The 22,831-nt window shown below is 39.6% G+C and overlaps 1 protein-coding gene across 2 annotated transcripts in view; it reads right to left on the bottom strand.

The window, feature by feature from the left end:
- Positions 1-22,831, bottom strand: part of Atrnl1 (attractin like 1) — a 531,270-nt gene that overhangs the window by 386,261 nt on the left and 122,178 nt on the right. For both annotated transcript variants that reach the window (XM_052182687.1, XM_052182678.1), the window contains exons 21-24: positions 17,533-17,585; positions 4,896-4,990; positions 3,319-3,397; positions 1,759-1,916 (exon numbers count right to left, since the gene is read on the bottom strand). In XM_052182687.1, the coding sequence (XP_052038647.1) occupies positions 1,759-1,916; positions 3,319-3,397; positions 4,896-4,990; positions 17,533-17,585 (385 nt within the window). The remainder of the gene's footprint in view (positions 1-1,758; positions 1,917-3,318; positions 3,398-4,895; positions 4,991-17,532; positions 17,586-22,831) is intronic.

The raw sequence follows: 22,831 nt of genomic DNA on the forward strand, positions 1-22,831 counted from the left end.
CATATCAATTTTAATTACAATGTTGTAAGCTACACTAATGAGCCCTTATTCTTATTGAAATTTGATTAAACCAAGTTAAATCTGATCAGTATTTATGTGTCAATCTTAAATTTATATTTGGTCAGTATCAAAATGTATGAATTACTTGTGGATATTTTTAGAATTTCTGAATGAATCAGCTTCTATGATAGTCGCTATACATTGTAGAAATAAATCTCCTAAATCAGTGTAAATGAGTACATTTCCTGAGCAATAATCTCTAATGTCTGTAACAATGAATATTTACTCCATTTATGTGTTACAATAAATTATAGATGAAAACTTTATTGTTACACACATGATTTTACAAAGACCTGACTCTGTTCATAAAACACCAACACAGCAACAAACATAAATAAAACACTCACACATCTAACCGTGACGCAGAAGCTCTTACTTCCTTGTACCGAAGGTAAAGGAACAATTTAAATCTCTACAAGATTTTTAAACACAACACTCTAGAATGGGGTTAGTAAAAATGACTTGTTCAATAAACTAATTCGAATTCAAGTTAGTGACGCCTATAGGAATAAAAAGTCCAATGTCAAAAATTATTTCATCAAAGTACTAATTAACAACACCTCGAACACATTTTTAAAGATTTCCTAGAAATAAAATGAAGTCTTCAATAGCCTACCAATAAGCACACTGGGGAGGAAATGCAAGAGAAACAGGACCCGGGCTCAGGAATCCTCGGAGAAGCCTCCTCCGGCAACCGGTGGGAGCAAACACAAGGACCTGCAGCCAGACAGGGCGCAGAGAGTGGGAGACCCGGAAGACCCAGGCCTAACTGTATGTGTTAGAGCCAGAGGGCATGGGGGACACAGGCCTGTGGCTCTCCGTGGGCAAGCACATAAGGATTCAGAGACTGGGGCTGCACACACTGAGGGTCCGCACAGGTCCGCTGCACGCATGCTACAGCTTCTGGTTCAGTGATTTCATGGGATTCCTGAGTATGGAGATGGGAGACTCTCTGCTGCTTGTGCCTTCTCTTGGGCTCTTTTCCTTCTGGTTTTTGTTTTCTCCGATTCCAATGTGTCTATTTTTATTGTATCTTAGTATTTGTTTTATTATTGTCCCTTAAAAGCCTGTTTGTTTTCTAATAAGACAGAAATGGTGTGAATCAGAGTGGGAGGAGGCAGGGAGAACTGAGAGGAGTCCAAGGAGAGGAAACTTTAATTAGAATACATCGTGTGAAAAAATATGTTTTCAATAAAAGAGAAAAAAAGATGAAATTAATACATGCAGGACATAAATGAGGAAACTAAGTACGAGAGGTGGAGAGGGGTCCTAAAGATGTAACTGTCAAGTTAATCCTAAATCTTAAAGAAAGATAAAATATATCCATTATGTACTAACAAAAAAAGAAGAATTGAAGATTACTGAAATACTAGTTATTTCAAATTGAGTTGTACGAAGGCATTCACCATCAATTTCTTAATCAGAAAACCCAAACATCGTCGCCGTTTCAAGCTTCGGGGCATCCTTCACAATATAGCACCTACTGAAAACCTTTAGCACTCTCCGGTCGCTCCAACAATATCTGTACGGAGCCTCTCATCCTCACAGATAATCATAGGTTATGGTATCTTAGGCAGGGGTGTGAGTGTCTTACCATTCAGGACAGTGGATAAGCATGTGTGACATCTTTAGGAAAACTGGCATTATTTCACCATGAAAACATTCAACACCATCAGAAATAAATGCTCGCATGCTTACCTGTATTTTAATAGGCCAGGAGAAGTTGCTGACATACACATAAAATGTGATATTAGGATTGCTTCTGAAGTTAAATTTTTCATAGGAAAAGCTGTCTCTGTATTCCTTTATATTTGTCTTAGAAACGATAGGCGTCTCTTCCCCAGATATTGTCCCACCTAAAATATGAATAAATTATGATTGATATTAGGAAACAGGGATCCTTATTACAATCAAACTATATAGTACAATTAAGTCTGACAAATTGAAATCCCAAGAACATTGTCACCAAACTGTTCCATACCAGCTGCTTTTGTCCCTGGAGGCTCGTGGATACCTCTGCATACTTTGCCATTTGGAATGAAAAGACAGGTTTGCCAAAAATATGATGTAATGTAGTATAAATATCACATTTTAAAATGCTGCCAGGCTGTGAGGTTGGCACTGTTTTTGAGTCCTGACATTCTTTTGTAATACAACTTGACCGCAAAAGTATCCCCATGTCCGTTTTTCAACCTGAACGCTATGTCTTGGGACCACGCCAGCGCCCAAGCACTGAAAGCCTCGGGGAATCCCCATGAGTGGCTGCAGAAAGTGGGACCTACTTGCCACTTACTCTCCAAAGACTTTCGTACAATCAGCTCATATTGTTGACTTGTCTCAATTCAGTTTAAAAAAATGAAAAAGAAATCAACTTAATTGCTTTTCTACAAATTGAACCATTCCTACTTTTAAAAATCTAGAAAGAGGCCATAATTTAAAATTCTACATGAATGCTGAATTAGTGAACATATTGGTCATTCAGTAAATGTTTACTGAAATTAGCCAAATGGAACAGGGCATTTCCAGGTATTGTAGCTATACCTCTACCTTAATGAACAGTAAAATAATTGGAATTAGTATCCTGAGGAACTGAACGCATTTCCTGTGGCTCTAATCCAAATGTAGCTCATGTGCCGTCTTCACATGTGGACCGTCTGAGCTCACCACTTAACAAACGTGTTGAAAAATGGCCTTCTGAATTTACAATTCAACACAACAATTTATCTTCCTCATAGCTTGCATTTCTTAAAAACTAATCATTTCAATTTGTAAACATCATTATGGAAGACATGCTCATACAATCTAGTTCATCTGAAGTCTGACACCAAACAGAAGGAATATATTTCTCAAATTGAAAATAAAAGATACTTTGTTACCTTTATCAGCAAGTACAGAAGAACACTTTCATGTAAATATTGGGGTTGTTAATTAAGTTTCTAACTTCAATAATAAATTATAATTGAAATCTCAGTGTATTTAGACACTAAAGACCCAATTTATCTTAATTAAAGTCACAGTATCTCCTAACGTCAACACTTTAAATGCTTAAGTGGTATATATTATTTGTTAGCCTTCTAATTCTAATTGAATAAAGAAGTTAAAGCATTAAGCTTTCAAGTTACTACTTGTTATTTTTACAGTAAAGCTCCAAAATGATGAGAAGCAATTATATATTTTTAATTTATTTGAAAGAATAATAAATCAGAACAACTTCCACACAAACACACATACAAGAGGATGACAGTAATTTCTTTTTACCTGTTGAACCAACCGACCACGTAATGTTGAGGTTAAAGTTGTTGGAAGCATTAATTGAAATGTCCAAATTTTTGTTTGACTGCCAAAGAAATAAAAGTTAAGGTTAGAAAGGTAGAAGTGTGTTAAATGCATATCACTCAACCCACTGGTGCGACTCCACCCACTGAATTTCTAAAACTGTGTATAATATAAATATTCCAGTGGACAAACACAGATAGGGTGTGTGTGGTTTAATGAAAAATAAGCTCCGGTGAAGCCAAGGCGAGGCTCCTCCTCTCTCCTCTCCGCTAACCTGGCCTTAGTGTTTATAGAATTTCAAAGAAGTTTTGAGGACACTGTACTTTTAAGGGTAGTTTGCTGTTATTATGAGTTCAAGATGTTTTCTTTGCAGTTGTTGAAACGTCTTTATCCAGAGGGGAAGAGGCCTACACAGAGGCCTGCCTCACTAACCTCTAGGAAGGTGTGGGGTCTGGGTCTGTGGCATGTTACAACTACTACTTTTATGAGCCCAAAACATGGAAATGATGTACACAAGAGAAAGCACAAGCTCTTGATTTGAATTTCAATCCACTCTTCACATCCTGTGCTTAACTTTATTCTGGGTAGGGCGACTATGAGAACAAGTATTAAAAGCTCACAACCAAACGGACAATCTGAGCATAGAAAACTATCTTGATGTTTTAGTTCACCCTCTACAAATTCAAATTTAACCACTGAGGAAATGCAAAGTACCAAAACTGAAGCTGGGGACGCACTCGGTGCCACGCTGTGGGGAAAGCTGTGGTCGCTGGGTAACCTGCAGGTGAGCTCACCACAGTCACATTGTGCTCCAGACACAGTTCATACAGAAGCGCTAACTCGAGGTAATAAACAGTTAAGACTAATGTCTGTTGTAAAAATGCTTGGAGTTTATAAATGAGAAGTCATCTCCTTGTTTATTTTTACAGGGTAAGTCATCAATAAGTTGTTTTAACTCTACAGATTGTCCCAAGTGATTCTTTCTTAATTAAAAAGGATTACACAAGAAAATCAACGCTGAACACAGTGTCCCTGGAGACACTTCTCATGCAAGATTAGCACCAGGGGATATGTTTAGGTTTGATTTTAAAACTTAAACGTATGCCTTCTTTAGTTTTACTGTTGGTGTGAATGTGTTTGCTCCTCAGAAGCCTGCAGAACTGGATGAGCATGAACCTGGGGTGTGTGTCGCTCAGTAAGACAGGATATTGAGAGAAAGTCAATGGAACCAATGATATACTTTAGTGCGTGTGACTAGGAGTCACATACAGCATGCCTTGAATTCTTCTGTTTTACTTGAAAATAGGAATTTCCTGAGCATTAAATGTGTAATTGTAATCATAAATGTAGATATATAATTTAAATCAGGAGACTACAATACTAACTTGACAATTAGAGATCTAAGTTTTATGAAAAGAAATTTTACATGTTTTAATAATTTCTACAGAATTCCCCCTATGTACTAATTCTAAGGAGTGAAGTCACAGGAGAACTGATGTGACACACAGTATGTGTCTTGGTAACAGGGGCATCCCCTGTAGGAGGCGACAACTCCTCACCTGCTCTGGGTTAGCGATGAAGTTGATGGCAGTGTGGTGCCGGTCATCTTCCTGCAACAAGCTGAAGGTAAACTGGTAGTCAATCAGAAGGCTGTCTGTGGGGAAAAGGAGAATCCTGACAAATACCGGGGAAAGAGCTTCATGGGAAGCAAGAGTGGGCGAAAGTACACTGCACACGGTATTAAAGTTATCATTAAATACTAGCAGCCCATTCAAATATATGAATGTATATGACAAATCTATGTCATTAAGCAACAAAAATAGATGATACAACAGGTTCAATTTACTATAAATTAAACAAGCAATCATCAGACTGCACAAATTGTTTCCCTAACAAACTGCACAGTAAGAAGCAAAATATACATTTTTTCATTTAACCAGGAAATGCTCTATTTCTCCCTAGAATGTCAGAAATCACATTACTGTATCTTTAGGGGGATTCTGAATAAGTAATTAACTGCTATTTGAAACACAGACCTCAATGCCAATAATTTAATTTGCTCTAAATTTTTCAACTCAGTAGAGTGCAGAACAGAAAAATTACAATTTAACGTAAGTTTTGAATTTATACAAGTGGGTATCATTTGACGGCATCTTTTTATATTCAATTATTGAATCATTCCTGTGCATCAAAAAAAAGGTTATAAAGAAATAGCAGAAGTCAAATTTTCAACCTACAAATGCTAGTGTTGTAAAAGAGATCGCTGCAAATTGAAAAGTGGTGAACGTCGAATATATAACAGAAAAAGGATCCTGGTGGGAAACCCTAACTATTCATATAAAGTATAATGTACGAAAGATCAATTCATAATATATGCAATAACCAAGATATTAAAATAATCTAAAGTACCTCAATAGCAAGTATGATTTATTTAGGAGTATATTACTCAGGAGTGAAAATAAATGAACTACTGCTATCTCCTACATGTGGAATATTACAGTAAATATTTAAGGTTGCCACAAATGACCACATAGCTCATGGTTTCATGCATATGGTATATTCAAGAGACAAATCCACAGAGGCAGAAAAAAGCAAGATGATAGCTACGATCTAGGTAAGGAGAATCAGATACAACCGTTAAAACAGAGAGAATGGACCCAATATAAAGTTAGAAAATGGGATAAATAACTTTGTGAAGACTCAAAGCCTCCTGAGCTGTACACTTTGAGTACAACATCAAGAACAGCTCAAGTAGTTACTAAGAAGTATAGACATCCAGGCTGGCACATATGTGATTCTGAACACACACACACATAAGTAAACTAATTATCTACAAAGAAATACTAATAATTCTCTCAATTTGACACAAGCTAGGGTCACGTGGGAAAGGGAACTTCAATTAAGAAAATGCCCCCTTCACAGTGGTCCGTAGGGAAATCGGTGAGGAGCATTCTTGTTTAACGACTACTTTGAGAGAGCCAGCCTGTCATGGGCAGTGTCTTCTCCTCAGCAGCTGGTCCTAAGCTGGATCAGACAGCAAGCTGAGCAAGCCATGGGTCTAACATCAAGGGAGTGGCATTCCTCCATGGTCTCTGCTTTGCTTCCTGCCTCTGGGTCCCTTCCCTCACTCCCCTTAGCAATGGACTACCAATGGAAGCTGGAATAAATACTTGCCTTCCCCAAGTTGCTTTTGGGTTTGGTGCTTATCACAGTGACAGAAACCCTAGTAGCCCATGTGCCAATCACGCTTACATAACAATTAAGACCAAAGGACAGGCTGGGGAGTGGTGGTGCACACCTGTAATCCCAGCACTTGGGAGGCAGAGGCAGGTGGATTTCTAAGTTCGAGGCCAGCCTGGTCTACAGAATGAGTTCCAGGACAGCCAGGGCTACAAAGAGAAACCCTGTCTCGACAAACAAAATAAAACAAAAAAGAACAAAGGATAAGAGGCAAAATCGCAATTATTTATGGATATGTATACTAAGTAACACTTTTCAAATTCAAATATGATGATAATAATTTAAGGAATAAAATATCCTAAATATATATGTGCACATTTATACAAGAACTCAACGTATACAGAAATATGGAAATGACATGGACGGAGAGAAGAGACAGTTCAGATGTTAGGAGCACTGCTCAGATGTTAAGAGCACTGCTCAGATGTTAGAAGCACTGCTCAGATGTTAGGAGCACTGCTCAGATGTTAAGAGCACTGCTCAGATGTTAAGAGCACTGCTCAGATGTTAAGAGCACTGCTCAGATGTTAAGAGCACTGCTCAGATGTTAAGAGCACTGGCCGCCTTTGCAGGGCCTTGGGTTCAGTTCCCAGGACTCACATGGAGGCTCATGACTGTAACTCAGCTCCAGGAGAGCCATGTCCTCCTCAGGCACTGCACACAGGTGGGGCACAGACACACATACGGGGCAAAACATGCATATGCATACAACTAAGAATTCTAAAGGAGATAGCATATGAATAAAAGGCTTAACAGTGAATAAATGATAGAGAAACTTATATAACAATATAAGAAATATTAAAAAGAAAATAATTATCTCGTTATATCTATAGCCAGAATGTTCACTAAAAGTGATTTAAAAAAAAAAAAGAAAGAAAGAAGAAAGAAAGAAAAAACAGCTAGCATGCACATATAAACATCTGCAGCTTTCTTCCTGGGTTTTGTTTATTTTATCAGGAATCACATCTAACCCAATACATAAAATTAATAAATAAAACACTTTTAATTATTTTATCTAGCTAGGTAGACCTAATATCTATTAAAAAGTAAATATATAGAAAAGTCCTGGACTTTTAAATATTAATTTCCACTGATAAACTTAATCGCAACTATTATCATTCCATACAATCTATCTGGAGAGGTTTATATTTTCTACCAGCAATATCAACTATAAAAGAAACAAAAAGATTTTATGGGTACAATGTATGTCACTATAATTTATATTCCCAATAATTATGTTCTGGAAACCTTGGATTTTTTAATTTTGTTTACTGTATTAATAATCATATATGTATATAGGATGAATTTCTATTCTAATTTTGGCTTCATCTGTCTTTGATCCCCATATTGGGCTTGTTTTACTGCCTGTGTATCTCAAACAGGAAGGAAGACTGAAGTGTAAGGAACAGACAGCATCCACTACCACATGTTAGCCATGAAATGTGGAAACAATTTTAAACTCAAGACTTTTAAAAAAGAAGATACATTTTGAATGTATATCGAAAAGTATATTAAAAAGGTATAGATGTGCAAATAGAAAGAGTAATTTGGGTTTACTGTTTCTTTAATTTTTACATCAATGTTCAAAGAAAAAAATGCCTAACAATAACACCCCAGAAATGAAAAACAAGTTAAGATTTTATTTACTTATTTTATATGAGTACACTGTATATGAGTCCATTGTTGCTGTTTTCAGACACAACAGAAAAGGGTATCAGATTCCATTATAGATGGGTATGAGCACCATGTGGTTGCTAAGATTTGAACTCAGGTCCTCTGGAAGAACAGCCAGTGCTCTTAAACCCTGAGCCATCTCTCCAGCCCCTCAGAATGCAAATTTTAAAGAATACCACAGCCATGTGTTTTGTTGGATTGATCCAAACCAAACAATAGTACGTCAAATTCCTTGTGCCTCAAAAACTATAAAGAGCTCAAAAATAAACACATCAAAGAGTCAACAGACTGAAGTAAAATTAAAACAGTTGACAGAGTCTCACAAATACCATTAAGTATTGAAATACACAGATTAATTTAACTCATCAATCACAAAACTGTCAGATCAGAAAAGCTTCAGACCTGTTCCTATTCCACCTGCAAGCTGCTGCCTTGCTGTGGGAGGGGGACAGGCAGCCTGAGCGAGGGTGTCCATCAGTCAAGGAGTCGTGGAAAGACACTGACGTCACAAGACACAAATGGCATTACGTGACATGGTGATCGCAAAAAAAAAAAAAAAGTGTATAATCTGTTCATGAAAATCTGACTTCATAAAGAAGCTACAGCTACAGAGGTGCGGCAAATGCCCAGCGTGCCCAGCGTGCCCAGCATGCCTCGGGCCTGGCACGCTTCCAGCACAGAGGGGAGAAGAAAGCCCAGACAGTCTCTAACATCATAAAGTAGGCTATTCCCCTGGGATTCACATTTTAGATCAATATAATAATGATTAACAGCAATTTCCTTAGGGCAGAATCATTAGGGATTTTAATTTGCCTTTTAATCTGTCTTCTTCTAGAATGATTATGCATTTCTTCTATCACTGGGATTAAAATCAGGGTATTCTTGAGGGGATGCCCAGACAGAATCATTTTCTTAGACACTGATCTAGTAAGCTTTCATATCACACACTTACATGATCAACAATCAAATTAACATCGTGACATTCACTTCCAAAGGTGACTTATCTCACTTCTAATTTGCATGTTTCTTAGATATAGGCCAAGAGAAATAGAATTCATGCAGACGCAGCCCCTCGCCCCAGCGTGACGTGTTTGGAGTATACAGCTTAAGTTTCAGAGTAAAGCAGCCGGTGTTTGTGCCACTCTGAGTCAGCAATGAACTAGAGTCCCTGAGAGAAAGCAGAACGAGCTTCTACAAGGAGGGAAGATTTATACACAAAATTAAGTGGTGAGGAACGTGAGCCCCATAGCTTTGAAAACTGAGGTCCCTAACGCATTTACAGCAAGTTTTACTTGACAAAAGTCACATGACCTTCAAACATTTTTGTAAAAGGGCTTTAATCACAGAGTATGCATACATAGCAACAATGTGTGCCTATTCATTTATTTATTGATAATTTATGTGTGTGCTACCATTAGGCCCGCTGTAAGGATCACATACATTCCTGCACGTGGAAACCCAAGAAAACAAGAGGCTATGCACTCAGACTCCCCCTCATATGAAAAACAAAACCCCAGCGTGTAAGTGGAATAGCGCCAAAGCTCACAAATATTAGACAGAAATAAAAGATGTGATGGGTCGTGAGGGAGAAAAGTAGCAAGAGTAAATGCCACAAACAAATACAAAGTTTGGGCCACTTAGGAATAAACAGTTTAAAGCATTAAAGAACCTGACAAAAACAAAATCTCGCCCCAGCCCCATATGTATTCTGTTCTGGGACAGACTGTAAACACAAGTCACAAAATGAGAAGTTCATTAGGAAGAGGTTTAGGTGTCCCATGCCTACAGACAAGAAGTTCAAAATGCTGGCCATTAGCCAGCTTCTGAGGAAGACTCTATTGCTACCTTATCCTGGGGCAAGAGGGAGATACAGTCTGTCAGGGAGTGCTTGAGGCACCATGCCTTTAATATGTTAAAAAAAAGAGCTTGGATCTGTGTCCATTACCAAGCCCAATTCCAGGGTGAGCAGAGCAGAACCTACTCAGAGAAATTCAATCAAGCTCTCAAAATGTGGAGTAAAAGAAATTCACTAAGCAAACATAATATATAGTCCAAAACAGTAACAACAAAAAACAAACAAAAAACAAAAACATACAGACAAAAACAACAACAACATCAACAAAACCAGAATTATCTGATTAAATGTAAGGATTAATTAAAGTTTCATGTTTTCCTTATATTTTGGATAGTGCCACACTCTATGGTGTTACGATTGATATTTGTTATTCTTAATTTACTGCTATTATATCTGTTAAAAATATTCTCTTGGGCTGGTGAGTTGGCCCTGTGGTTAAGAGCCTTGCTACTTTTGTGAAGGACCTCGGTTTGATTCCCAGCACCCAAAGGGAGGCTCATCACTTCCTCAGACAGCAGCATGCATGTGGTACACAGACATAGAAACTCATACACACAAACACACACACAAAAAATTCTCTCTTGTGTATCCAAACAAAAGTATTAAACCTAATGTATGTATGTGTTCATGAATAATGTTTCTCAATTTAAGACCTACACACTAATTAGATAAGCCTAAAAGGGGTTTTGTTACTGTTTATTATTTTTAAATTTTATTTAACCTAAAATGATGTATCTTTAAATAACTGAGGCTAAATTGAGTAAGTAAACATCAATAGGGACAGATAGCTTTCTCACACATTCTGATTGCGATTTAAACTCAAGTTTGCAAACAGCTAAGGTTATCAGTGGAGTTCCACTGCTGCACTGCCTCTGCTTGCTTTACTGCCGTGCTGCACTCTGAGGCGTACAGTGCCGACTCACAGCACAAATTATGATCTAATCTGAAAGTTCAGCAAGTTTCCATATTCACTCCATTTCCTTTCAAAAGTTTTCAAGCTCTGAGGAGTGCTGACCACCACGGCAATACTGCCATCTAGTGAGTGAGTCAGGACAATTTCTTCAGCAGTTCTAAAAGGAGCCCACTGCCTAACAGGAGAAATTCTCTGATAAAATAGTAGCTGTGGCAAATGAGCAACCATGGTGGAATCAACATAGCTTAACAGAGCTACTCCTGAACACCAGGATAACAAAGATGATGTGTGGGACCAGCTTAGATAACAGTAAAAAACTCAAATATAAAGTGGTAAATGTATTTCAAATACTTAACACAAAAAGAAAGACTAGATGTTCGATTGATGCTCTTTAAATATTGGTTACATTTTATATTAAAAACACTTTAGATGTGTTGAGTTAAATATTTTATTGAAATTGATTTACTTTCATATATGGCTCAAACTATATATTAGACAGTACTTATCTAAAAGAAAAGTTATCTTAGTTTTCAACATGGCTTGAGAATTAATATATTTAAATTTTATAATATATGGAATGTAAGCTACATAATATGTCGATATTTGTTAACTAGACACCATTTAGTATGTATAAAATCTTACAAAAACAGTAAGAATAATTTCTAATTAAGAAAAACAGGTTCCAATAATGTCCACATAAGATAAAAACTAAGTAACACAGGAAGATTGAGGAAAGCCACTAACTGTAGTTAAAATGTGCTGTACACAAATGAATTTATAATCTTAAAAGACACAGTAAAAGCCCACCACCTTAAAAGATGCTCATGGTAAAATTATTTAAATCAAACAAAAGAATTCGTACATTAGCAAAACAGTCAACAAAGGGAGAACATAGCGTTTGCCTTCCATGTGAACTCTTCAGCGATGGGTAACTTAATCATGAGAACAAATTTATTTTTACTCAAGTATTATAATCAAGAAAAGAAGGAGGCTTTGGAGTAGCAAACTGTACAACCAGCTGTACTGCCTGGTTTTGTGTGTCCACTTGACACAGGCTGGAGTTATCACAGAGAAAGGAGTTTCAGTTGAGGAAATGCCTCCATGAGATCCAGCTGTAAGGCATTTTCTCAATTAGTGATCAAGGAGGGAGGGCCCCTTGTGGGTGGTACCATTCTTGGGTTCTACAAGAAAGCAAGCTGAGTAAGCCAGGGGGAGCAAGCCAGTAAGTAACATCCCTCCATGTCCTCTGCATCAGCTTCTGCTTCCTGACCTGCTTGAGTTCAAGTCCTGACTTCCTTTGGTGATGAACAGCAATGTGGGAAGTGTAAGCTGAATAAACCCTTTCCTCCCCCAATTGTTTCTTGGTCATGCTGTTTTGCGTAGAAATAGACACCCTGACTAAGACTCTTGCTAACTAGAATCAGCACACTGATCATTCTCTGTGCTAAGAACATAAGAGCGGTTACAACCACGCATGCTGTGTGCGCTCTAGATAAAGGCCCACGAGGAAATGTTTCTTTCCAATGGAATCTGCACCTAATTAAGCCTCTAAACCAGGGTTTCTCAACCTGGTTGTTATTTTGCACCTGATGATTCCTTGTCCAGAACAAGGTATCCAAGCCTTACAGACTGTTAAGCAGTGAGTACCCCAGCCTAGCTCTAACCACTACATCCCCTCTGCACCACACCTTCCTCTATCTGGTAAAACAAAACATATCCAAGCACTGTCACACGTCCCACGGTGGACACCAACACAATAAGATTTGGAATATCTGCTACAAAGTCAATAAAATTAGAAAATATTAAAAGTTTGAGTTTCAAAGCTTAGAAAATCATATAAAGATAAAAATATGAAATCATAAATTCTGGAGATAATAATACTAATAAAAAAACTTTATACCAAACGTAGGCAAATCAGCAACAAAATATTGGCACGAGGATGAGCGGCAGAGCACAGGGCTCAGCAGCCGAGGAATAGGGAAAGGCATTTGGGAGCCCGAAGTTGATGTGCTGGAGCAAAGGCAGCAGAGGGCGGAAGCCAAGGGCGGCAGTGCAAGGAAACTAAATAACAATTTCAAAGCACTGCAGTCAGAAGATGAGATTAAAGGTCACTCTTTAGCCAGGCAGTGGTGACGCACGCCTTTAATCCCAGCACTTGGGAGGCAGAGGCAGGCGGATTTCTGAGATCGAGGCCAGCCTGGTCTACAGAGTGGGTTCCAGGGCAGCCAGAGCTACACAGAGAAACCCTGTCTCAGAAAATGAAAACTTTTAAAAGTTCCTCAAGGGCTGAAGAGATGGCTCAGCCACAGCAGGCTGGGCTCACAACAAGAAAGCTCACATGGTATTTCCACTATTGATGCTGTTTTTAAAAAAAAAGAGCAATCTTTCGAACTCATTCACAAGAGCTAATCCCACAACTCAAACATATGCATAGAAAAATAAATCAAACAAAATCAAGGACTAGAAAGAAAACAACGAACAAAAAATGGCAGACATTATCTCACAAATATTTAAATGGCCCTAAGTAGAAACAGGCAATAGTCTGCAAAACTGAAACAGTATTCCTTGAAAGAATAACTAACTCCAGAACAAAAAGTTTAATATTAGAAAACCCAATAATGAAATTCACTATTTAATAATAGAAAACAAATAAATGAATGTATTCAGAAGCACATTTTATGACTCCCTAAGATAGGTACAGTTTGATCCAAAGAATACTTTAAAATACTGCAAAACACTCTGCCGAGTAAGAACAGATGGGATCACGACTAGGACACAGCACACAACAGCGGCGAACGCACTAAAGGTGACTTGGAAAACAGAGGAGTGGGAAAATGGCCATCAGTAACCCGCAAGCAGGCAGCCCCGAGTTCAAGCCCCAGCAGCCACATAAAAATGCCAGGCATGGAGGTGGAGAAAGGAGTGTCCCTGCACTCAGCATCAACCAGTCTAAACTGACTGCTAAGCACAGGGTCGGTGGGCAACCCCGTGTGGAGCTCAGGGCGTCGACCCACATGAGATACGGGTCATTGAAGGAAAGCAAACTAAAAGAACAGACAACACTCTAGCATGCCTCGGCTCGGTGCACCCCTGAGTCTATGAGAGGACAGAACACGGAAGCACCAGTTTAGCGCCGGGAATTATGAATGGGACATCGCGCTTGGAAACAGCTTTAAACATCCTACCGTGCAGCCTCCCGTTCAGGGTTGATCTGGATTCATCACCTGTGCTCACTTGCTTGTGTTGTAAAAACCAGGTGACACTGTAGCGCCCAGGCTGGCCTCAAACTGGCTATCCTCCTGCCTCTGTCTGGCTTAATACACAAATTTTACTTTCGGGCATTTGCCCAGGAAAAATAAATACCTGTGCACACACCACTGACTACTTAAATGTTCACAAGAGCATATCTCTAAATAGAACTTGGGGGAAAAAAATCTAATATCCATCGATTGGTGAATGAGCAAAAGTAGCAAATCGACATGATTGTATAGTAGTCATTGATTCATAAACCTAAACTCACCATATTAACAGAGCAAAATAGAAATTCTTAGTCATCAAATTGATACAAGAAAAATACAGACATTTCTCAGAATACCTAATTTGTAAACTGAAGTTCATTTAAATTAAAAGTGGCCTTGTTCACACACCGTTATCTAATCCCAGCACTCAGGAGGTAGAGAAAGGTGGATCTCTCTTTAAGTTCAAGGCCAGCCTGGTCTCCAGAGCTAGTCCCAGGACAGCCAAGGCGCTACAAAGAAACCAGGCCTAGGAGGGGGGAAGGTAAAAAGGAGGAAAAGAAAAACAAACAAAAAAGCACTGGCCTTTCACTTGGGTTGAACATGCTATCTTAGCATTTCCTATCTTAGCGAGTTATAAGTTTTGTTTTCTGGTCTGGATTACATCACTTGGATGACTGTTTCAAGCCTCATTTACCTGAAACTTTGATTAATCTTAACAGATGAATACCACCCCACTGGATAAATGTGCCACAATTTCATTATCCATTCCTCAGGTCTGGACATCTAAGCCACTTCCAATGGCTGCTATGAACAGAGCAGCAGTGTACATGGGTCTTGAGCAAGTGTACAGTGTGATGAGCAAGTGTCTCTAGCAAGATCCTGAGTCCTTGAGCAAGTGTCTATGTAACAAGATCTAGGTTCCCTAAGTAAGTGTCTATCTCTGTAGTAAGCTACAGTCCTTGAGCAATAGTCTATATCTGTAGTAAGATCTAGAGTCCTTGAGCAAGAATGTATCTTTATAGCAAGATCCAGAGTCCTTGAGCAAGTGTCTGTCTCTGTAGTAAGATCCAGAGTCCTTGAGCAAGTGTCTGTCTCTGTAGTAAGATCTAGAGTCCTTGAGCAAGTGTCTGTCTCTGTAGTAAGATCTAGAGTCCTTGAGCAAGTGTCTGTCTCTGTAGTAAGATCCAGAGTCCTTGAGCAAGTGTCTGTCTCTGTAGCAAGATCTACAGTCCTTGAGCAAGTGTCTGTCTCTGTAGTAAGATCCAGAGTCCTTGAGCAAGTGTCTGTCTCTGTAGTAAGATCCAGAGTCCTTGAGCAAGTGTCTGTCTCTGTAGCAAGATCTAGAGTCCTTGAGCAAGTGTCTGTCTCTGTAGCAAGATGCAGAGTCCTTGAGCAAGAATGTATCTTTATAGCAAGATCCAGAGTCCTTGAACAAGTGTCTATCTCTGTAGCAAGATCCAGAGTCCTTGAGCAAGTGTCTGTCTCTGCAGCAAGATCTGGAGTCCTTCAGGTAGGTGCCTAGGAGTGGTATAGCTGGATCTTGATGTAGATAGGTTCTCAGCTTCCTGAGGAACTTCCACACTGATGTCCTCAATAGCTGCACCGGTTCATACTCCTACCAGCAGCAAATAAGCACCGCTCACCCTCCAGAGCCTGTGTATCATTTGTTCTACTAATCTTGGACCTTCTGACTGGTGCTGAGATGAAATTTCAAAATAGTTTTAAAATCTCGGCCCTGAGAAGAGGAAGTGGGCAAAAGCCCCACCCCTAACTGGGAAACTCTTTGTAACTGATGCCTGCTGGGAAGCGAGAGCTGTTTCCGGGCATCACTGGGCGCCTCAGCCACACGCCGGGGGGGCCTGCTTCAGAGTAGCTGACCACACAACAGATGCCACATCTTGCTTTTTTATTGGGGGCTCTTAGGGTTTGGGGGTATTTTTTGTCTTCTTCATTTTATTGTTTTGTTTGAGGGGAGACTTATATTGGTGATATTTTTGAGAGGGGGGAGGGTACATGGATCTGGGTATGGAAGGGAAGTGGGGAGGACACAGGAGACATTGGGGGACAAGAACACATGATCAAAATATGAAAAAAATTAATTTACAAATAGCTGCCTTTCAAGAAAAGAAGAAAACTACTTTTTTCAGGATTGTGACATATCCAGAAATGATGGCACATGCTTTAAGAAGAATTCAGACAAATCACACGCTAAGGAGTGTTCACTATACAATCCGATACAGGACTCCTTTATAGAATAAAGGATCTTTAAAACATCGCACTACTGTCCCACGTAGTTGGCTGGCTTGCTTGTGTATCGGTTGGTTCTGGTAAATTTGACACACACTAAAGGAATCTGGGAAAGAAAACCTCGACTAAGAAAACGCCTCCCCTAGATTAGCTCTCTGGCGAGCCTGAGGAGAGTCTTCCTGGCTACCTGGCTCTACTTGCTTTCCTGCCCCAGCTTCCCCCATGATGGAGTTCTCAGCAGAAATAAACCCTTTCCTCCCCACGTGGCTCTTGGTCGTGGTGTTAAACACAGCAATAAAACGGAAACTAAAACCACCAGGAAATAAACCATTGAGAAAAAGTGTTGATGCACTCCAAGTAGCGTGCACATGGCATCGTGTGTGAAACGATTGTCAACACTGCAAGTAGTGAGTGAAGGGCAAAGTAAAATAATACATTTCATGGCCGGAACTACTAGAATTCCCAGAATTAAAAAGGCTAACTGTAAAAACGTGTTGTGGACACAGAGAACTGGAAATTGTATACATGGATGAGGAGAACACTGAAGGGGAGGCCATTTAGGAAATAATTCACCTTATTCTAGTAAAGCTAAACAACTGAATCACAGCACCTGCAGACGGAAAAGCAGTGTCCATCTGGGGAAGGATCAACGGCTTCTTGCAAATAATCTGTCATAATATTTTATCACTTCAATTTTTTAAATATTACATTAAAAATCTAGATGTTTATTTCAACTCTATATTTTGTTCATGTTCAGGTCATATTATTATTTTACTATTCGGAGTAGGAAAAATATACCAAATGCATTAAGAGAACATTGCAAATAGGAATTACCTGTCTTAGCAGCAGATGTGGAAGTGTAAAGAAATACAGATTACAGGAAATGTTATAATCTCAAATTTTTAAATAGTAAATTAATAAAATATGTGGACTGGAGCAACTACATTGTAATGAAGCCATAGGCATTCATTTACCTGAAGCTAACAAAATAAATCAATTACTGTCAATAAAAACATTCAAATACTTACAATAGCATGTCCCCCTAAGTGGATTACCAACATAGCGATTTTCAGAGTCACATCTGTAAAAACATAAAAAAACTTGTTTAATATTAAATAAGGTAGATATGTTAAAATCATAAAATGACTCCTTTTAAAAATATAAACTTCCAAAATAACTGACTGCAGAAATACAACAATAAATAAGCACTAGTGAACAGAAAATGTTTATGAAAAACTTTAACAGGCCACATCCATGGCAGGGTCTGAGAAAAGTTTTTCTCTAAATCAATGGACTCAAACAAAATAGACTAATAAGATCTAATATCAAAAGCTCAAACACTTGACCTTTCATTAGATTTTTAAAAATAAATATATATATATGAAGACTCAAACACACAGGCACGAAGTTAAATGTTTCATAAATGTAATTACCTATAACAGCAAAGAAATGTATTAATTTCTCAAAAATTTTGATTTTTGTCTTTATGTCCTGTTTCCATAAAAAACTATTGGCATGAAACATACATACAGTCTTGATCTGCATAATTCTATTTCTTGAGCTATACTTCCACAATAAATTTTATAAAATACATGTACTAGAGTAAAATAACCAGGGGACATTTCGAAAAGAGTGCTAGAAAGACGGTAAAGTCAGACGACCAGGAATTTTGCTTTAAAGTTGAGTTTCCTACTGACGTTAGATACTTCACCCATAATGTTTCACCAAAAGGACTCTGGAACATGTGCTGAACAAGGACATTGGAGGGCGTGTCAAAGTGGGTGACTTAGTATACAGGGTGTTCTACAAACACCAGGACCAAAGCAACTTGGGGAGGAAAAAAATTATCTGGCTTACACATCCAAATGCCTGTTCATCATAGAAGGAGGAAGCCAGGACAGGAACTCAGAGGGAGCCCGAACCTGGAGGCAGGAGCAGATATCATGAAGACGCGTGGCTTCCTCCCTTTCTCTTCATGACTTGCTCCATCAGCGTTCTTACAGAACCCAGGAACAATAGCCTGGGGTGACCCCACCCATAACCCAGATGGAATGGGCCATCTACATCCAATACTGATACTCACAGAAGGTTCTAAGTTCACGGAAAGGCAATTTCTTCTAAGCCTTGGGTCTTTTAACAAGACCCAGCCAGGTTTATACATCTTAAAATGCCCCACTGCCTGCAGCCTGGTCTGAAGGATGCATTCTCTTCCCCACGGAAGAGCACACCAACTTGTTATCCAATATCAAATTGTCAGCTCTGAAAACATGCATGCCAGTAACATTACACAGGCTGAGCAGGTTATATCTACACGCGCGCGCGCGCGCATGTGTGTGTGTGTGTGTGTGTGTGTGTGTGCAAACAGAAATGGCCCAGAGGGAGAAAAGGGAAAAGGAAATTTTATAAATACAATGACAAAAGAATATAAAGTAAATATATGTTAAAAGTAACTAAATATAACTGCTTCATATTTCAATTAAATTTACTCTAAAAGGTTAGAGAAACCTTTGAAATGTCTCTTTTATAGTACAGTTCATTAAAACAAGGATATTGTAGTGCAAATATATTTTAATAATTAAAAATTCAAATAATGGAAAATAAACTAAATAATATTACATTTTAGATTCATTTTAGCCATGTGCTTGCTATTTTTATATTGGAGATAAACCTTAAAGACATTAAAATATACTTCAAATCTCTCTAAAGAAATGTTATCTTATTAGAAAATCAAGAAAGACCAGAGATGCAACATAGACAGTTCACCAACAGGCTCATTGGGCATCGATCGGAGAGTAATTGTATAGGCAGGATGGCTCAGGGCACGCGGAGGACTCTGGTTTCTGACATGATATTCACTCCCATTAAAGATCTTAACACCTTCCTTCTCTTAATCAGGCATGATTGTCAGGGAACAACTGTCATGGCTGAAGCTCCTGTTTAAGTTTCTGTCAGCTACCCTTATGACTGATTCTAGAATGATTTTCAACACACTCTGCCCTCGGGCTGTGGAAGATGGTTCCTTTAAACACCATCAATGAAGGCTTGCTCATGTTCACAGCACTTTCTTCTAAGCTAAGGCCTTTAACAAAAGCAGGCAGATTTACAAGCCTTACAACATAGGCTTCATGATCTGTTGGACTATGAAAGGCAGTCTACGTTCTGGTTGAGCTAGGTTTGAACCCTGGTGACCCAATGGATTTAATCCATGAGGGATGGAAGGTTGTTTGCCCACGGTCCCAGACACTAGACTGACACCACGAGGCCCTCAACTCCATAATTCTGTGGCCATCAGTTATGTAGGGCCAGGCACCCAAGCCCCTGGTCTTCTGGCTGGACTCCACCCCCACAGCTACCTGGCAACAGACAGGTAGCCTGGCCCACTATAAAAGTAGCTGCTTGCCACACCCTGCCCTTCCCCCTCCCTCTCCCTCCCTCCCTCTCTCTCTCTCTCTCTCTCTCTCTCTCTCTCTCTCTCTCTCTCTCTCTCTCTCTCTGTCTCTTGTCCCCTGCTTCCCCTCTCTCCCAATTCCCTTTACCCCCTGTTCCCCTTCTTTCCACGTGGCTGTGGCTAGATTCTACGTCCATACCTCCCCTCTCTCACTCTATTCTTTTATAATAAAGCTTTAAAATCATGGGCTGTCTCTCCGTCCATCTAAACCCGCTGTGCTGGAGCAATGGAACAGGCCTCTTAGCATCCCCAGCCACCAGACTGGACCCAGGACTTGCACCCCCTGACCGGGTCTCCTCCACAGATACCCAGTCCCACATCTGGTGCCCCGACATGGTGCCTGAGCCCCCTCAGTCAGACGACCCCCCCCAAAAAAAACAAGGATTGGCCCACGTGTGGGAACTCTCCCCATGCGAAAACCCGCCCAAGACTCGCACACCCCCCTTCCCCCGCTGGGTCTCCTCCACTGGTACCCAGCCCCACAATAATCAAGAGTCAATATTTCCCAATTTGTTGGTTGCCAATTTGTCCTCTTGATGGTGTCCTTTGCCTTACAGAAACTTTGTAATTTTATGAGGTCCCATTTGTCAATTCTTGCTCTTAGAGCATACGCTATTGGTGTTCTGTTCAGAAACTTTCTCCCTGTACCGATGTCCTCAAGGGTCTTCCCCAGTTTCTTTTCTATTAGCTTCAGAGTGTCTGGCTTTATGTGGAGGTCCTTGATCCATTTGGATTTGAGCTTAGTACAAGGAGACAAGGATGGATCAATTCGCATTCTTCTGCATGCTGACCTCCAGTTGAACCAGCACCATTTGTTGAAAAGGCTATCTTTTTTTCATTGGATGTTTTCAGCCTCTTTGTCGAGGATCAAGTGGCCATAGGTGTGTGGGTTCATTTCTGGATCTTCAATCCTGTTCCATTGATCCTCCTGCCTGTCACTGTACCAATACCATGCAGTTTTTAACACTATTGCTCTGTAGTATTGCTTGAGGTCAGGGATACTGATTCCCCCAGATTTTCTTTTGTTGCTGAGAATAGTTTTAGCTATCCTGGGTTTTTTGTTGTTCCAGATGAATTTGATAATTGCTCTTTCTAACTCTGTGAAGAATTGAGTTGGGATTTTGATGGGTATTGCATTGAATCTGTACAGTGCTTTAGGCAAAATGGCCATTTTAACTATATTGATTCTCCCGATCCATGAGCATGGGAGGTTTTCCCATTTTTTGAGGTCTTCTTCCATTTCCTTCTTCAGAGTCTTGAAGTTCTTGTCATACAGATCTTTCACATGTTTGGTAAGAGTCACCCCAAGATACTTTATACTGTTTGTGGCTATTGTGAAGGGGGTCATTTCCCTAATTTCTTTCTCAGCCTGCTTATCCTTTGAGTATAGGAAGGCCACTGATTTGCTTGAGTTGATTTTATAACCTGCCACTTTGCTGAAGTTGTTTATCAGCTGTAGGAGCTCTCTAGTGGAGTTCTTTGGGTCACTTAGGTAGACGATCATGTCGTCTGCAAATAATGATAGTTTGACTTCTTCCTTACCAATTTGTATCCCTTTGACCTCCTTATGTTGTCGAATTGCCCGAGCTAGTACCTCAAGTACAATATTGAAAAGATAAGGAGAAAGGGGGCAGCCTTTTCTGGTCCCTGATTTCAGTGGGATTGCTTCAAGTTTCTCAATCCTACATCAGATAGAGGGCTAATATCCAATATATATAAAGAACTCAAGAAGTTAGACTCCAGAAAACCGAACAACCCTATTAAAAAATGGGGTACAGAGTTAAACAAAGAATTCTCACCTGAAGAACTTCGGATGGCGGAGAAGCATCTTAAAAAATGCTCAGCTTCATTAGTCATTAGAGAAATGCAAATCAAAACAATCCAAAGATTTCATCTTACACCAGTCAGAATGGCTAAGATTAAAAATTCAGGAGACAGCAGGTGTTGGAGAGGGTGTGGAGAAAGAGGAACACTCCTCCACTGCTGGTGGGGTTGCAAATTGGTACAACCACTCTGGAAAGCAGTCTGGAGGTTCCTCCGAAAACTGGGCACCTCACTTCCAGAAGATCCTGCTATACCACTCCTGGGCATATACCCAGAAGACTTCCCACCATGTAATAAGGATACATGCTCTACTATGTTCATAGCAGCCCTATTTATAATTGCCAGATGCTGGAAAGAACCCAGGTATCCCTCAACAGAAGAGTGGATGCAAAAAATGTGGTATATCTACACAATGGAGTACTATTCAGCCATTAGAAACAATGAATTCATGAAATTCTTAGGCAAATGGATGGAGCTAGAGAATATCATACTAAGTGAGGTAACCCAGACTCAAAAGGTGAATCATGGTATGCACTCACTAATAAGTGGATATTAACCTAGAAAACTGGAATACCCAAAACATAATCCACACATCAAATGAGGTACAAGAAGAAAGGAGGAGTGGCCCCTGGTTCTGGAAAGACTCAGTGAAACAGTATTCGGCAAAACCAGAACGGGGAAGTGGGAAGGGGTGGGTGGGAGGACAGGGGAAGAGAAAGGGGCTTATGGGACTTTCGGGGAGTGGGGGGGCTAGAAAAGGGAAATCATTTGAAATGTAAATAAATTATATCGAATAAAAAAATTTAAAAAAAAAAAGAGTCAATATTTCTGTGTAATCGCTACTGCTTCTCCAACTGATCCCGACTGACCAGCTACGAATCTTGGTGATTACTCTAGCACGCCATATAGTGTTGACAGCCATAGTGTTGACAGCCATCCAATTCTATCTCATCACGAAGTTCTGTTACCTAAAACCAGTGTGAATAACAAGTAACTCAGATGGTATCCCCCTCCATGGAAGACTGAGAGGGACCTGGTTGTGTTTACTGTCATAG

The sequence above is a fragment of the Apodemus sylvaticus genome, chromosome 1, assembly GCF_947179515.1.
Source record: "Apodemus sylvaticus chromosome 1, mApoSyl1.1, whole genome shotgun sequence".
Taxonomy (NCBI): domain Eukaryota; kingdom Metazoa; phylum Chordata; class Mammalia; order Rodentia; family Muridae; genus Apodemus; species Apodemus sylvaticus.